The 18,649-nt window shown below is 26.4% G+C and overlaps 1 protein-coding gene and 1 long non-coding RNA gene across 7 annotated transcripts; one reads left to right on the forward strand and one right to left on the reverse strand.

Moving 5' to 3' along the window:
• Positions 1-5,301: 5,301 nt before the first annotated feature.
• Positions 5,302-12,629, forward strand: LOC127258179 (floral homeotic protein APETALA 2-like). Of its 6 annotated transcripts, none has more exons than XR_007840231.1 (11): positions 5,309-6,758; positions 6,929-6,954; positions 7,061-7,091; positions 7,178-7,265; positions 7,353-7,498; positions 7,622-7,666; positions 7,895-7,986; positions 8,086-8,234; positions 8,322-8,474; positions 8,543-8,755; positions 12,386-12,629. XR_007840231.1 is itself a non-coding variant. In XM_051284911.1 (10 exons), the coding sequence occupies exons 1-10, from the start codon at positions 6,238-6,240 to the stop codon at positions 8,690-8,692; spliced, it is 1,374 nt and encodes a 457-aa protein (XP_051140868.1). In that variant the 5' UTR covers positions 5,302-6,237; the 3' UTR covers positions 8,693-8,895. The 6 variants fall into 6 exon arrangements, 4 of the variants coding, with proteins under 4 accessions (XP_051140868.1, XP_051140869.1, XP_051140866.1 ...); XR_007840230.1 differs by lacking the exon at positions 12,386-12,629 and adding an exon at positions 8,992-9,701; XM_051284911.1 differs by lacking the exon at positions 12,386-12,629 and having other exon boundaries at positions 5,302-6,758; positions 8,570-8,895.
• On the reverse strand, positions 6,522-7,241 carry LOC127258181 (uncharacterized). The gene is made up of 2 exons (XR_007840232.1): positions 7,153-7,241; positions 6,522-7,019 (listed from the first exon to the last, which is right to left on the reverse strand). It is a non-coding gene; the product is annotated as an uncharacterized LOC127258181 (long non-coding RNA).
• Positions 12,630-18,649: the final 6,020 nt, after the last annotated feature.

An 18,649-nucleotide genomic window follows, 5' to 3' on the forward strand; every position in this document is an offset into this window, starting at 1 on the left:
TGCAGCAATTTGGGTAATAATTTTATTTTATTTTATTTTATTTTACAAATTGAATCATCTTTGCCACTTTGCCAAGATATTAGTATGTTTTGAGCAAATGTTTTAATATGTATAAATAATATTCCTTCCTTCTCAGATATTTTGGGCGAAACTAAAATTTAAGTAAAAATATAATTAATAGGTAATTAAAAAGTATATTAGTAAAAATAATTATTATATAGTAAAAATAATTATAGAGTAAATTTAAGTAACTAAATAATTTAATTAAAATTAAAAAAATTATAAAATTTAAAATGTGATTAAAGTCCATGATTATATTTCTAAAAATAGAAAGAATAAATTATATAGAACCGATGAAAATAAAAAATATGAACAAATTAAATAGAGGGAGGAATTGTTATTATTTACTTTTATAATACAAAATTAAAATAATATATATATATGACATTTTAATAAAAGGAAAATAAAATTATTTAAAAAATGACAAAAAGAAAAAAACATTTTTCATGACGGTGATGTTTTTCATCCAATAAAAAATTTTTATGTTTATTTTTCCGATTAATATTACTAAAAAAATATATAATATATATACTAATACAAATTATATAATAAATTATATATTTTATTGTTTACAAAAAAATAGTAATAAATCAATACAAAATACTTTCGTCACGAGATCATGCGTTCAAATCCCGGAAGGTTCGATTGGGGGTTTACCCAGTGCGTACTTTTCGATAGTAATTGTGGATTTCCAGTCATAAAAATAATAATGATAATAATAATAATAAAGATGATATTTTTTATTTAAACACAAAAATTTAAGTAATATATATTAATTATTTAAACAATAAAGACTAGTTATTTAATTATTGTGGGTATAGAAATATATTATATATGATTAAAAAGTTTTAGTGTGTTTGAATATTAACAATATATCTTAATAAAATATGTATATATTATTTAATTTTCTTATATAATTCAAATAAAAAATATATTTATTTATTTATTTATTATTACTATAAATTAGTTTTATTAAAAAAAATATGAATTTTTAAAAATAGTTAAAAATATTTGTTAATTAAAAAGAAAATTAGAAAAAAAAAGAAATTTTGGGTTAATGTTAAGTAGATTTAAAATATAATTAAATTTATTTATATTTGTTAAGTTTGTCTAAAATTGATAAATTTATCAAAAATATAACTGAATCATCTTTTGTAGAACAGATAAAAAAATAAATATTGATCATTTGTAGCGGGACAAAGAGAATATTAGTTTTTATATTATCAATACGCTTTCTCGTATTTAATATCAAAGACGGATCTAAGAATTTATTTTTTTTATTAGTGTCACAATATACTTATAATTATATTATTATTATTTTGTATTAATTATTGACTTTTATGAGCTGATAATATATATTATATTAATATGTATATTTATTTATAGTTTTTTAATAATATTAATGATAAATTGTTCTATTAAAAAATATTGAATAAACAGAGTAAATTGTGTTGACTTTAATATATATATTAATTATAATTGTGAGCTTGGATTAATTTCCTCATATATTTTGCTAAATGAATATTTCGTAATTATGTTATTATATTCCCCACTGAGAAATAAATGAAAATGAAATGAGATAGTAATTAATTTAATTTAAATTAGCCATATAGCTAATAAAAGCCAATTGAGTGTGGAGTCATCTAGCCAGTCCAGTTGCTGTCTATTGCCATTAATAGCTAAATCTAGTGCGAGAAACAAATTTACACACAAAACTTATTTTAAAAAATACTTTTAATTTTTATTTAAATAAAAATATACTATTACAATTACAATTATTTTATATATAAATTCAAATGTCAAAAATATCAAAATACTATATTATTTATTAATTTATTATAAAATCTCAAAAAGTTCCTTCCATTATAAACAAATGAAGTGTTATTTATTTTTTAAAAATAATATATCAAATTAAAATATTATTTAAATAAAAATTCAAATCAGACTCTTATACACGTCAAATCAATTTAAGCCCATAATCAAATAATTATGTAATTGAATATTTTGAATTATTTGAATCATAAATGCCCTCGAATGTATATTTATTTATATTAATTTATATATTGGGTGCAAAATAGTCTTACAAATAAAAAAAAAAAAAATAAAAAATACCACATATTACTATTAACATACAATATTCGTTAGATTATGTGTATTTAACGAGTGGCCGTAAACAGACAAAAGGAGTATAATTTGTGATTCGATGAAAAGAAGTGTGAAAATACGAACACACCTTGTGTTTACCATTAAAGGATAAATATAAAATCGTACAAACTCCAAACAAATATTAGGTATTTACACCATTAGGAAATACCAATTGGTTTTCTTCTATGTTTTATACACTCCAATCCACAATTTATATATCAATTTTTATCATTTTAGACTTGCAATAAACAAATTTTAATTTAGTAAATGTAATTTTAAAAACAATATATTATTATTACGTTTGAAATTTATAATTAGGTTAAAGGATCCAAGTTAGATGAAGATGTAGGCCTATAATGGAGTCTGTTAGACTAATTAAGGAGTATTTCAAGATAATTGGGTGAACTAGACGTATTTCTAAGGAAATAGGTGGGTCGGATGGTCCACAGATCAGATAGTCTGCAGGTCGGATGGTCCGTAGGTCGGATGGTCCACAGGTCGGATAGTCTCCAGGTCGGATGGTCCGCAGGTCGGATGGTCCGCAGGTCAGATAGTCCGCAAGTCGGATGGTCCGCAGGTCGGAATGTCCGCAAGTCGGGCGGCAAACAAGTCGGTTGGTTTGTGGTCGGACCAACAAGTTGGAAGGTTTGCGGTTGGACCAACAAGTCGGAAGGTCTGTGGTCGGACCAACAAGTCGGAAGGTCTGCGCTCGGATAGGTAAGTTGGAAGGTCTGCGGTCGGACCAACAAGTCGGTTGGTTTACGGTCGGATTGACAAGTCGGTTGTTGTGGAGGTCGGATGTTGCGGAGAGCAAGTGAGAGTAGTAGCCTGGTTGGTTGAGAACACGTGTCAGTAAAAGAGAAATTGGCAGACGGTTGAAAGGAGGCGTTGTAATCGTTCGTGCGACGGTTCCAAATACCGTTTCTGAAAAATATTCAAGGATTGAGATCTGCAACTCACAGGTATCTTCAATCATCTTCAAACGACAGCAAAGTCAGTTATTCAGGGATCATCCTTTAATTTTCAGTCTTTTAATTTCCAGTTTATTTTTGTACCGTACAATGTACAGTGTTTAGAGTAATCTCAAGCACTAATTATATCAAATTCGAAGATAATTTCTTATTTTTGAATTTTTTACTTTTTTATTGTTGAAAAAATACATCAACAATTATAAAATGTAATTTTTACTTAAAATCAACAGCATATACATCATTATTTTATTTTGTAATCTATGATGTAAATTTCAAATTATTTTAGTTAACAAATACATATCTAGTATTGAAATAATTTTTGTGGTATGGCATCGACAATTATATAAAAAGTATAAAATATTTTATTTCGATTGAATATTTGATTTTTTTATAATGAGTATTTTAACTTTTTATATTTTATATTTTTTAAATTATAAAAATAATGTTAGAAAAAACATACCCATAAACAATGACAATAACCGAAGATAATACTCCCTCATCCTAATTGAGAGATATCTACTTCGATATTTTTTTTTTTTTTCTAAACAAAAAATATTTATGTATATTTTCAATAAAACCTATATAGATTTGATTGTTGTTTAAAATTAATTTAAAATAAAAAATTAATTTAAATTTGAGACAGGCGGATCATCCGAATGCGATTGATAAAATAATCTATTCTTATAAATAAAAACTCATACTTTTTAAATTTATATTTATTTATATTAATAATATTATATTAAATGTATTTCCTCGGTCACTTAACAATAGATTTATTTTTCTATTTTGGTAAATTTATCTATTATAATTGTACTTTCTACTAACATTAAAAATATTACTCCATCCGTCCCGGTGCAAGGTTGCCGTTTATTTTTTGAACGTAAATTTTTTAATATTAGTATTATAATGAGTTGTAATAAAAAAGACGAAAATACCCCTATTCGTATTGTGTAATATAAAAGTAATGTCATTTGTGTAATAGTGTAAGTTGGAAGGATATTTATTATGTTAGATAGGTAGTACAATTACTAAATTAGAAAATTGTAACTTCGTTTTAGGACGGACAAAAATGAAAATTGACAACCTTTCAATGGGACGGAGAAAATATTACAATTAATAATATATTATACAAATGTTATTATTTTTATATTACACATTAAGATTATTTTAGTGTTTTCTCTTTTATTCATATCATATTACAGTATAATATAATACTAATATTTATAAAACTCTGTACAAAAAACAAACGAATACATAAATAAGGAACTGGTGAGTAATACATAAAAGTAAATATTACTCCTTCCGTCCCATAACTATAGTTTGAGTTGTGTTTGACACGATATTTAAGAAATATTGATGTTATATTGGTAGTGGGTAAAAGTACGGATAAAAGATTTTTTTGCCCTTATAAGTGTATGTAATGACAATTGTGTAATAATAATGAAAAAGTAATGATAGTTTTACAGTGATATGATTATTTATGAAAATAATATTATTGTTTTAGAATGAATAAAAATGATAAATATGATTATTGTATTGAAAGAGAGAGCATTAAAAAATGTATAAACGAGTATCTATATCAAACAAAAAAAAACAAATATATTATTTTTATATTATATTTTTAAAATTATATACTAATTTTTATATGAAATAATTATCATAATTATTTAAAATTAAAAATTATATATACTTCCTCCGTCCCATAAGATGAATAATATTTTTTATTTTTGTTCATAAAAAAAAAAATATTTTCTAATTTAGTAGTTTATTATTTATATAATTAATATCCTTACAATTTTTAATATATTAAATATTTTTTTTTTTTTTTCTACCGTAAACTAATACAATACAAATATTAAAAAATATAGGAGTGGAGGAAATATATATATATATCTATAATCCAATTCAGCCGCTTTATTGCTGGCATTGAGACACAGATATACATACACACGATATCCAACACGTTTTTAAGACAAACCCAGCAGAATATATCCCTCCACAGATACACATACACACACAGAGAGATATATACATATACATACAATTACATACAATCGTTGAAACCTCATGGGTGACAATAACAACTACCAATACGTACGTGACAAGAGGGAAGGTTGTAGTAATTCAATAAAAAGGGTAGATACAACAATACATACATACATACGTATAGACTGAAATAAAGTAAGCCATAAGAGAGTTTTTTATAAGGAAAAAGGCCATTGTTAAATTGGAGAAGACGCAGAGATAGAGAGAGAAAAGATATATACACACATATACATATATATGTATAAATAGAAAGAGTTTGAGAAAACCAATCCCTCAACTATATATCACTTGATTGGGCAACACCACCAAACATTCAAAAGCCCCATATCCCTATCTTCTTCAAATCCTCTCTCTCTGTTCCTTCCAATCTGCAGCAGCAGCAGCATTCACTCCACCAACAAGCAGAAGAGGAAGAAGAAGAAGAAATCAATAAGCAAATTGTGTCTGTGTATGTGTGTGTGTGTGTGAGAAAATATATATATATAGATTTGAAGAGGCCATAGATCGATTGATTCTACTTTGGGGCAGGCCGGGAGAAAAACTGGCCTCGTCTATGCAGAATTGGGCAGGCTAGCTAGAGTGGGGATGGATTTCTGGATTGAATTGAATTAGATCGGCAGAGAGTCGAGAGGTCTCTCCATTTCCAGATTTTGAAATTGGGAATCACGAAATTAGGGCTTTTTTTGTGCTAAGCTAGGGGAGTAGCTTATTGATGCTCTTTCAATAGGCAGCAAACAGTTTGGGGGATCAACTGACCATTATTTTATAGAGGAATATACAAATATATGTATGTATGTATTTGTATGTATATTTGTGTGTGTAATTGTTTCTGCTGCCCACCAACTGTTCGATTAAAGTGGGGATGAATTATATCTACCTTCCTGTTTGGTGATGAGACTACTGATCAGAATTGGGGAGAGAAGAAATATTTTATAATCAATCGCTCCTGCTTCCTGCTTTATTCCCCTTTTTTGGGTGGTGCTGTTGGATTTGTACTGTTCGTTGTTGCGCCGGAATGTGGGATCTGAATGATTCGCCGGAGGAGAGGATGATGGAGGATGAATCGGAGGAGTTTTCCGACGACAAAGGCAAGCGCGTCGGATCCGCCTCCAATTCCAGCTCTTCCGCCGTGGTTTTCGAGGATGTTTCCGAGGAAGACGACGACGGAGAAAGGACAGCCGCAAGGAAGAGCGGCGGCGGCGCCGCCGTCCCCGGACATGCCTTTGGAGTTTCGGTAGCTACTGATGGCGACACGTGTCCTTCCTTAGCTCCGGTGACGCGGCAGTTTTTTCCGGTGGACGATTCGGAAATGTCCGCCGGACTTCCGAATTTCCCCAGAGCTCACTGGTTCGGAGTCCAATTCCGCCACTCCGATCCCGACGGCGGCGGAACTGGTGGATTGGTGAAGGCGCTGGGCGGCGGCGGCGAAGTGGCGCAGCCGCTTAAAAAGAGCCGGCGTGGACCGAGGTCCCGGAGCTCGCAGTACCGAGGAGTCACGTTTTACCGGCGGACTGGCCGTTGGGAATCGCACATATGGTAAAAATATCTTCCTGCAAAACCCGCTTTTAATTATTAATTAATCGTAATTCCCCTAAAGGCGTGTTTGGTTTCCGTTCCTTAATTTTTTTATGTTTTTATGTTTGTTTTGTTTTCTTCCTCAAACATGCAATTCATCTTCTTCCTTTTTCGCTTCTCGATTCTCGCAGGGACTGCGGAAAGCAAGTCTACTTAGGTCTGTAAATTTCATCTTCTTCCTTTGCGCTTCTCCATACCTTAATCCGATTGATTGCTCAAATCCTGTGTTTATTTATATATATGGATAACATTTCTGTATTTAGGAGGATTCGACACAGCTCACGCCGCCGCACGGTAAGCGGATGAACATTTGCCCTAATATTTTATGGTGAAAAAAAAAAAAAAAAATACTAACCAATTCTTCTCCGAATCAATTCCAGTGCATACGATAGAGCCGCCATTAAATTCCGCGGAGTCGAAGCGGACATAAACTTCAGCCTCGAGGATTACAAAGAAGACATGAAACAGGTAAGTATCAGAAATTGAAGACGCATCGAGCTAGGTTAGGGATTGTTTTTCAAATATCAACTCAAATATTTACAATTAATCATTCAGATGAGGAATCTTACGAAGGAGGAATTCGTGCACGTCCTGCGTCGCCAAAGCACAGGATTCCCGAGGGGAAGTTCCAAGTATAGAGGCGTAACTTTGCACAAATGTGGGCGATGGGAGGCTCGAATGGGCCAATTTTTGGGGAAAAAGTATATATCCAAAAGATATATTTCGAGTATTGATTAATCAAATCCCCAATTTCAGATTTGTTTTTGCATTCTCATCTGATCCGAAACTGTTTTGCTTTTGTGATGGTTGCATAATTGAAACAGGTATGTTTATTTGGGTCTTTTCGATACCGAAATTGAAGCTGCCAGGTGGGTTTTTAAAGGCCACATTGTCTCCATTCTCTTGTGAATAAATTAGGTCGGCTGTCTGTCGAAATTATACTGTTCTAGTACTGATTAGGTCAAGAATTTAAATGCTGAGGCTTCAATGGCTGCTGTATCTATATCGTTCTATCTATCTATATCTTAATTGGGTCTGCTGAATCAGGCTGAGGTTGTTCATTAAATTCGTTTCCTTTGTACAATATAATGTTGTAGGGCTTATGACAAAGCCGCCATCAAATGCAATGGAAAGGAAGCTGTTACCAATTTCGATCCCACCATTTATGACGAAGAACTCAAAGCAGCAGGTGAAATGAAATTAATTAAAACTTCATTACGTCCATAAAATGTGTGCATTTTGGGTAATTGATTTTATTGCAACTTTGGTTTATGGATATGATCTGTAGCAGAGAGTTCCAACAATTCATCATCAGATCACAATCTGGATTTGAGCTTAGGTTCCATCTCTGCATCCAAAACCACTGATCTTCGAGGCCCCCATTCTTCGTCGGCGCAATTCGAATTCGATTGGAGACGATCAATGAGGCCTCCTGAGGTCTGTGTATTTGTTGTTAGTCTTACAACCTTATTTGATGCTCTAAACAAAGAATTATTACAAAACAATGTATATAATTATATTCAGGTGATGAACTTCCAGCAAATGGACATGGCTGCTTCTGATCACAATAATCATCTTCCAAGAAATGGACATGAAAAGGAAACCTTACAGCTCTTAAACCAAACCCAACCACCCCAGATGATAATCTCTCCAGGCTATCATCATCATCATCATCAGGTACCAAATTTCTTCTAATCCATCAATTTCTTGCTGCAATCAATTTCAATCAGCAAAATCCATGGCAGATTCTTCATCTTCCTCCTCATCCCCAGCAGCATCAAACGCCATTAATGACGACAGCAGCAGCTGCAGCATCATCGGGATTCCCGCAAGCACAATTACTCAGCTGGATGCACAAGAACGACATCCACCACCCACCCATCAGACCCTCATGATCCACGCTTCATTCCAGCCGTCCATCTCTTTTCTGCCATTGATCTCCATCCTCCGATCCGCCTGTAAGTCCCCATTTTAATTAATATACATAAGAATAAGTTTTAAATATCCTCATTAGTTCCTGCTTTAATTTACTCAAGAAAAAATTGCTCGAAAACCCTCAATTTGAAAATTTTATTTTAGTAGTATAATTTATTTATTTTTTTCTTGTTTGTGTGAGGGAGGGAGGAAAGATTGAAATAGATAGATAGATAGATCATAGATGAATTGTCACCATCGTCAATGTCCTTTGAATCAGTTCTCTCATGACCAAAAAAGCAAGCAGACAGACGTATGGCTATTATTATGAGAAGGACTTAACCTAACTCTTACTAAAGCTTCAACACAGTACTCTGAACCAAAAATATAAAATAAATAACACACACCCCCCAAAAAGTGAATCCCACCCCACTTCTTTTGTCCCTGTACTTCTTCTTTTGCATGTCCTGTTTTCCTCCTCCTCAGCTCCTGGGACCTCCGCTCCTCTTCAATCCCCACCGTTTATTGCACCCCGGACTCCGACTCCCGGGACTCCCTGTCAATATGTGGCGTGTTTGTGGATATCCAGCATCACAAGCAAGTTTCTTCGCTCGCTCTTCGTTTCTTTAAGTTGATATTCTTCCCTCATTATTATTTTTATTTTTTATTTAATTACATTATTAAATTCGTCGAAAGTTGCTACCATGCCCCAACTATGTGATTAAAGTATTAATAGAAACGGAGATATTTTCACAAGTTGGGGGTGGGTGCATAGTAATAATATTATTATTATTCTTATTAATTAATATTATTATGGGAATATTTGACAATTGCATCATCTGTGACATCACCATCGATTATAGTATAATAATATATATATATTTAAAAATATGTGTACAGTGGCTGTTTCCAGTCCTTTCCTTTTATATAGTAATAATATTATTATTATTATAAGTTGGCTTCGTGATCTCGTATCATTTTTAATGTTTGTTTCGTAGAGTACTTATGTATTATTGTCATTATTTGTATAAAAAATATGTAGCTCTTGTTTGACATAGACACAAGCCCCATCAGCTTTTACGTGCCTTTTTTATTTTATTTTTCAGATAATACTCTGTAGTAATTTAAATTAAAATAAATTTCGATACGATCCTAAAAAGTATTTAATGCCATCTTTTAATTAAATTTTAATCTGATATATATGTCTTTATATTTATAAAGAGAAGTAACAGGAATAAGTCATCCCGACGCACACATTCAAACAAACCCCACTCTTATTATTCTTTTATGATTTCATTTTACTATTTTTACACAGTCAATGATGTGATTAATTAGTTTGTGAATTTATTTTATTTTTTTTTGTTTTTTTTGATCAGTAGCTTATATGTGATGAAATTAATGTAAATAAATATTAATTTGTTATTGTTTTTTTCTACTTTATTATTTTTTTAATAATTTTTTTTTTATAATTTTCATATTTTACTTTTTAAATATCTCATTTTAATAATTATCTCAATTTAAAGTTTTTATTATTATTATTTTCGTCTGTCTCAATTCAAAGTATTTCTTTTTTATTTTAACAAAATTAATCATACACTAATACTAAAATACCCCTAACTTTTACTTAAATTATAAATATATTATTACATTTACAATTATTTTATATATGAAGTCTGAAGATAAAAAAAAAAAATGTCAAAATTTTTTATACATTTCTTAAACTACTACAAATCCCAATAGGCTCCATTGAATTAGAACGGGGAAGGAGTATTACTTTACTGTTTTTGTATCCAACCAAACTTACATAATTTTACTGGATAGACAAATAAATAATACTACATTTGTCCACTCATGAGGTATATATATTTTTATTTGAGTTGTCTAATTACAAATTAATCATTTCAAAATACCTATTTTTTTTCACAAATACTCATACTTTATTATCACTATCATTATTTTCACACAATATTATTTAAATACAATGTTAATTATTTAATGTTAAAGGTAAATGGAGTGGGTGGGCTTAAAAATTACTCCCTTTCTCCAACTTGAATAGTCAGGTTTACCATTTAAGATTATTTCAAATAAGTTTGTTTTGTGAAAAGACTTGAAAAAATATTTTTTACATAAAGTATTTAGAATTGTATAAATAATATAAAAATAATAAATATGTGTATTATATTATTTTTTGAAAAAATATGTGTAATTTTATATTATTCCTTTATTTTATTTTATTTTTTTCTTTAAAAAAACACACTGTTATTTATTGTTTATATAGTTTCCGGCTAATTATTAATTTCCTCTCATTTTTATATTTATTTATTCAAATAGCATCTCATATTTCACTTTTGATTTGACTAAACTCAATAGTATTTTAGAATTTTTTTTTTCTTAATCTACAATTAAATTTTTTAAAGATATTTTCTTTCTGGAATCAATATATTTAATTTATCATTTTGATATGTCCAGAATAAATCTATTTATTTAATTTTTTTAATAATGATTAATTTGCAAGGTATTAAGGAATCGCGAGTTTCCACGTTATAAAAATTATATATATATTATAAATATTCATTCATCCATCTATGATACTAAACATATATTTTCTCTGTCCCGAAATTATATATCTATTTGCTTTTTGCACGTGATTTTAAAAATATTAGTATTATATTGGAATATAGTATGAATAAAGTAGAAATGACTAAAAATAACTTTATTAGTATGTGTGATATAAAGTACTGACATTTGTGTAATATATTGTAAGTTGTAAAGGTATTTGTAATGTTAGGTAGATAGTACAGTTACTAAAAAAAAATGAAATGAATATTTTGTTATAGGACAAACTAAAATGAAAAAATTGATACTTTGTTATGGGAATGAATGAGAGTATATATATATATATATGCATAATATTAATATTTTAAAATTTATGTGTAACATATAACTAAATGAATACATACCGATTACCGAGGGGAGGAGAGGGTAATTTAATTAGATAAATTTATTGTTCATTCGTGGATTTTTCTTAATATTTTTACGATTAAGTTTTTTTTAAAAAAATATTAAATTAAATAATAATTTTTTTATAATATTTTTTTATTTTATATTCAAAATATTAAATATACATATATGTAATCAAATTATCAAATTCAAATTTCTAGTATTAGAAAAATCAAATCCACAAATTCCACATATTTCTATGATAGTGTAGTAGATTAACCCCACCCTCCTGGTACGAAATTAACACACAATAATTAATACTCTCTCCGTCTCATATCTATGTATCAGTTTATTTTTTATACGAAATTTTATAAATATTAGTATTACACCGTCTCATATCTATGTATCAGTTTATTTTTTATACGAAATTTTATAAATATTAGTATTACACCGTATATTGGGATATAGTAAGAATAAAGTAAAAATTACTAAAATAATTTTATTAGTATTGTGTGATATAAATGTAATGACATTTGTGTAATATATTATAAGTTGTAAGGGTATTTGTAATGTTAGATAAATAGTACAGTTACTAAAAAAAATAAAATGAATAATTTGTTATAAGACAGTCAAAAATAAAAAAAATAAATACTTTATTATGAAACCGAAAGAATAGTATTTGTTCAAACTGAAAATGCAACATTTATATTTATAATATATATATATATTTACAGCTAATGCAAGCATATCTATTGAAATACAACATGCATATGGTGGAGAAAAAGAGGTGAACGTTGAGGAGTCCCAGGAGCCGAGGTCCCCATAGTTAGACCGTACCGTGACAGTTACCCGGTAACGGGTATGGTGTGGATTTGGGGAGTGTGGGAATCCCGGGATCTCGCAGGATGAAAGGAATTGAAATAGCTATAGCCATGTCACTCAGGTGACAGGGACGACTCATCAACTGGCCAACATCAGACTTTGGTGAACTTTTCGTTAAAATCAAATTTAAAATTTTAAGTAATGCATTTGGCAATTAGTTGATAACATTTAATTGTTAGTTAATTCAATTAGTTATTAACTGTTAGTTGATTCAATTAGCTGGTTTGACTAGTTGATTCAATTAGCGATTTGTATCAAAGTATTTGGTAAAACAACTGTTTGAAATTAGTTATTTATACATAAAATGACTATTAAGGACATTAATATGTTATTTCTTAAAATATTTAATTTTGTTTATTTTGATTTAAAATTTATGTTATTAATTATTGAAAATTATAAAAATATTATAAAATATTTTTATTTATTTTTATTTTTATTATTTAGATTTGAGAAAATTAATTTTACTAAAAAATAATATTTTTTTATTGAAATTATGTCAAATATAAAATAATAAATATTTCGTATATATATTTTTATTATGTTAATTGTTTTTTTAATATATAAAAATAAATTAATAATTTTTTTTATTTGATTTTGTTTTAAAAATTTATATATTTTACAAATAAAATAATTTATATGTAATAATTAATAATAGTAATTATTTTAAATTTATAAAAATAAAAATATAATTTAATAAATTAAATATATTAAAAATAATTAATAAATACAGCTATAAAAATATTTATATGTATAAAATAAATAATTAAATTTTAAGGGTAAATAAGGAATAACCAAAATTAAAATGAAAAAACTCTTTCAAAACGCTGGGTAGATGAACTTTTTATAAATTAGCTTTTTAACTGGTCAAACAGTTAAAAGCTGTTCAATAAGTTAAAAGTTCTTCAAAAAATTGTTTCCCAAATACGCCCCAAGTGTTTTTTTAACCAAATTTTTCTAAATTTTATTATTTGAATTCTATTTTTTTAAATATATATATTTCTCACAGCATCTAATCAAATACTTCATCCATCCCAAAATAATAATTTCGTTGGGTTGGATACGAGATTTTAGGAATATTGATATTATATTAGTAGTTGATAGAAAGTAAGAATAAATGACTTTTTTGCCATTGTGAGTATATTAGTGTAAAAAGTAGTGATAATTGTGTAATAAGAATGAAAAAATAAGGATAGTTTTACGGTGATATAATTATTTATGGAAATAAGACTATTGCTTTAGAACAGACAAATATGGTAAACAAAACTATTATATTGAGAGAGATGGAGTATTATTTTAACATCAAAGTCAATCGTGAGAAATACAACTATCATAGAACTTGAATGCTCCCTATGCTCCCTTGCCATTTATAATTTTTTAATAGATTAAAAAATAATATTCTGTCTCAAAACTATAGTATTAATTGGGTTGGACACAAGATTTAAGAAATATTAATATTATATTGATAGTTGGTAAAAAATATAGATAAAAGACCTTTTTGTCTTCGTGAGTGTATTAGTGTAAAAAGTAGTGACATTTATGTAATAATAATAAAAAAAATATGGATAGTTTTATGGTGATATGGTTATTCATAGAAATAAGACTATTGTTTTGTAACGGACAAAAATGGTAAACAAGACTATTGTATAGGAACGGAGGAAGTATTATTTTATTAATTAAATTAAGTGTATAAGAAATTTTGATATTTTATTTTTTCTAATTTTATGTATAAAATAATTGTATGTGTAATAATATATTTGTAATGTAAGTAAAAGTTTAGGATATTTTAGTAGTATTCCCTCCGTCGTGCAAATGTGTATTTATTTGATCGGACACGAGTTTTAATAAAAGTGAGTAATAATGGTTACTTTTTCCTTTTATAGTAAAAAAAATACAAAAATGTAATTATTTTTTACTTAAAAAGGTAATGAAAATATTTTTCAATGACAACTCAAAAAGAAAAGTGAACATAGATTTGAATGACGGATGGAGTATTATTGTATGATTTTTTTTTTTTAAAATAGAAAAGAGACACTTTGAAATGATGTGATATTTTAAACATAAAATTTAATATTAGTGTAATATAATAAATAAAAATATGTATTTAATGTGATATTTTTGAAAATTAAAATAGTGAAACATAAAACCAAATTACAAAGTAAACACACCCTGTAATCTTACAAGTAAACACAACATATTATTTTTGTCACAGTGAATTATATATTTAATTTTTTGTGTAGAGATTAAAGAAATAATAATATTTTGATAGTTAGTGAAAACTATACTGTATAAAATAATTTTGACATTTTTATCTTCAAAAGCTTTTTAAAAAACAATATTTTTATAAAAAATAAAACTATTTTGATGTTTATATATAATTAGTTATTATAATAAAAATAAATAATTTTAAATAAAACAAACAAAAATTAATATAAATACAGTTATTTAGAACAGAAGAAATATATAATTATTTCCAAACAAAATATTATGTCAAAAATAATTAGGCAGTAATAAAATGTTGTGAGGAAAATCAATCAAATCAGAGCTGCTACATTATTTTTGGAAAAAGGACTTAAAAGATGTTTGCTTTGGCTCTTTCCCAATATGGAATTTTACTTCTTTACCGACCGTACTTAGTTGTTTTATATATTTTGGAATATTTTTTTTCTTTAGATTTTACATACTCTTTAATATTTTCAAAATATATTAATATTTAATTATATTACAGCACTTAAATAAAAAAAATAAATATATATTTTTTCCGTTACATCATTGCCTAATTTTCATTTTATTCTATCCACATAAATTTTAATGTCGAAATTTAATTGTTGCTTTTTATATGAAACAAAAAAAGTAATATTTTTTCTGTCTCAATTTATTGTATCTTTTTATACTTATTTGTATGTTACATTCAAAAAATATTTATTCTTATTATAATAAAAATGATTTATATATAAATATCAAAATAATTTTTTTAAAAAATAAAATTACTTTTTGTACTTGCATCAGCAAAATATATCAAATTTATTTTACATATTTTTCTTAATTAATATAATACTATTATTTATTAATGTACTAAAAAAAAAAAGGTACATTTCAACTTTCCTTAATAATACAATACTACTTTTTCTTCCCACTTCTCATGTCCACCTTTCAATTTTCCGTCTGTCCAACTTATTTTGTCATTTTTTTTTAAAAAATAATTATATACTTTAATCTTATTTTTAAAAATTTAATTTATAATTTTTTTAATTTTAGTTATACTAATAAATTATTTTAATCTTAATCTATAATTATTTTATTATATAATAATTATTTTCACTAATACATTTTAAAGTATTTACTAATTATATTCCTTCTAAATTCTCGTATCTACAGTAACGTTGACAAAATATCCGGGGGTGGAGGAAGTATTATTTATTAATGTATTAAAAAAAGGTACATTGAGTTGAAAGGAAAGAAAATATATACCTTTGTTTATATTAAAGTTTTAAAATAAAAAAATTAGATATTTGACGTGATATTTTACGAAAAAATATACTTATTACCTCCGTCCGACTCTAAGGATCTCATCTATATTTTACGTATTAATATTTAAATATTAATTATTATATCAAAACGTAGTACAAATTAAGAAAAAATTGCGAAAATACTTTTAGTAATATTTTATAATACTAATAGAAGGACATTTGTACAAAAAAAAAAATACAAATATAAGATATTTTTAATGTTAAATACAATGACGCAAAATGTAAATATGACCCTTAGAGGCGGACGGAAGAAATATATATTATGTGATCTTTATATATATATATATAAAATTACTATTTAAAATTCTAAAAAACAATCACATAAAAAATTCTTCTATGAATTATTTTTAATTTCAATATATATAATATACTTATTTTATCCGCTGCTAATATAATTATTTTGTCATTTAAGTTTCTCCAACTTCAATATATATGTTTTCGTTTTTAGTAATTATACCATCTATTTAATAAAAAAACAACTATATTTTACATAATATTATGCACAATGTCGATAAATAATATATAAATTTAAGTACAATTTATTTTTTTTATCATTCTATTATACTATTTTCCTCTGGCTTTGAGGGTCTAATTTACTTTTTGCGTGTTGATATTTGAATATTAATTATTATATCAAAATATAGTACAAATTAAGAAAAAATTACAAAAAAACTTTCATTGGTGTTATTAATAGAAGGACATTTGTAAAAAAAAATAAAATTATACAAATATAAAAATATTTTTAATATTAAATATAATTATTTAAAAAGTAAATGTGATCCTTAGAGACGCACAGAATATTATTATTTATAAAATACTAATATACTAATATTCACATTAAAAAAAAAAAACAAATAATCACATTTTAGTATATGATTGAAAAATCAATAAATAGGGTTAGAAAAACATCACCGTCTTCATTCCTTTATTTACCACATTTAATTATCTAGAGATTTTTTATTTTTTATTTTTTTAAAAAAGCTGGCTTAAATTATATGAAAACACACTCTTTTCCAGTTCTGACACCTTTATTTATTTATTTATTTATTTATTTTTTCAGGTCTGGCACTTTTTATTTTATTTTATTTTTTATTTTTATTTTTTTTCAATATATATTTGTTAAAATTCCCATATTAGCTTTTATTTCTATTTGTATTTGATTTGTGACATCTTCAACTGCCAATGCACTAACCTGAAAATAGCCAATATACATACACTTTATAGGGTGTGTTTGTTTGGAGGATTGGATTAGATTTCTATTATTTATCCTATTTTTTTTCTCCCAAAAACATCAAATCAAATACTTATTTTTTATTTTTTATATTATACTAAAAATCAATTTTACATTTAAAACATCACGTCAATACCTATTTATATCACATCATACAACTATTCAAATTCAAAATTTTTATTATTTAAATCCCAACTCAAAATCCAAATCCCCAAACAAACAATTATATTGAATAATTGTTTTCTTACAGGACTGCAATAAAATAAATAAATAAATACAGAAAACCATTAATATATCTAACAACAGATTTCATTCAATCGAATTGAAATGCATATAATATGTATATATAATTAAATACTCTCTTGCCCTTCCGTCTCATATCTATATAATCATTTGTTTTTTACATAGAAGTTTTAAAAATATTAGTATTATATTAAAATAAAGTAGAAATAAAGATAAAAAAGACTAAATTAATCTTATTAATATGGTATAATATAAAGGTAATGATATTTGTATAATATATTGTAAATTAGAAGGGTATTTATAATGTTACGTAGATAGCATAATTACTAACAAAAATAAATATTTTATTATATGATAGACCAAAATAAAAAAATAAATAAATTATTAAGCGACAGGAATTAGTAATAAATAATTTCTCTAATTGTTTAGGTTGCAATAAAGGATTAATGATGAGAGAGTCAGAACCTTGGAGAATCTGAGGCCTTCCAAATAAATGAAAACATTTTTAATTTTTATTAATTTATTTTATCATTGAAGAGTGAAAAATAAAAGCCTCTTATAAATATATTAATTTATTATTTTTATATTTTTTTTTCAAATATTATTTTAATATTTTTATTAAAATATAAATATATATCAAATAATTTGAATAAAAAAAATTAAAATGATAACGAATATAATCTAAAAATATAACTATATTCAAAATAGAATTGTAAACCTGATTTTAATCATAATGGTAAACATGTATTGAGAATAGGGTTGTAAATATGAGCAGAAACATAACTGTGTTGACAACACGGCAAAAACACCACAGTTATTTTCAGTGTAGGGTAATAAACACAGTCACATTTCTGAATCATCGAACACCGCCGTGTCAATCCAATCAGTTACCATGAGATTAAAATTAATAAATATTAATTTGAATAAAATCAAAATTGATAAAAAATAATAATAATAATAATAATAATAATAATAAAATTAAAGTTGATAATTGTGATATATAATTAGACAAAAATTATTTTTACTCTAATAATAGCTCCAAAGAAAGATTATGAGAGGACCTCTTGAATAGGAAAGTAATGTGGAGCTACAGTTGACTACGACTTTCCAATTCG

This window comes from Andrographis paniculata, unplaced genomic scaffold (genome assembly GCF_009805555.1).
Source record: "Andrographis paniculata isolate CXL003 unplaced genomic scaffold, ASM980555v1 Contig59END, whole genome shotgun sequence".
Classification (NCBI taxonomy): Eukaryota; Viridiplantae; Streptophyta; class Magnoliopsida; order Lamiales; family Acanthaceae; genus Andrographis; species Andrographis paniculata.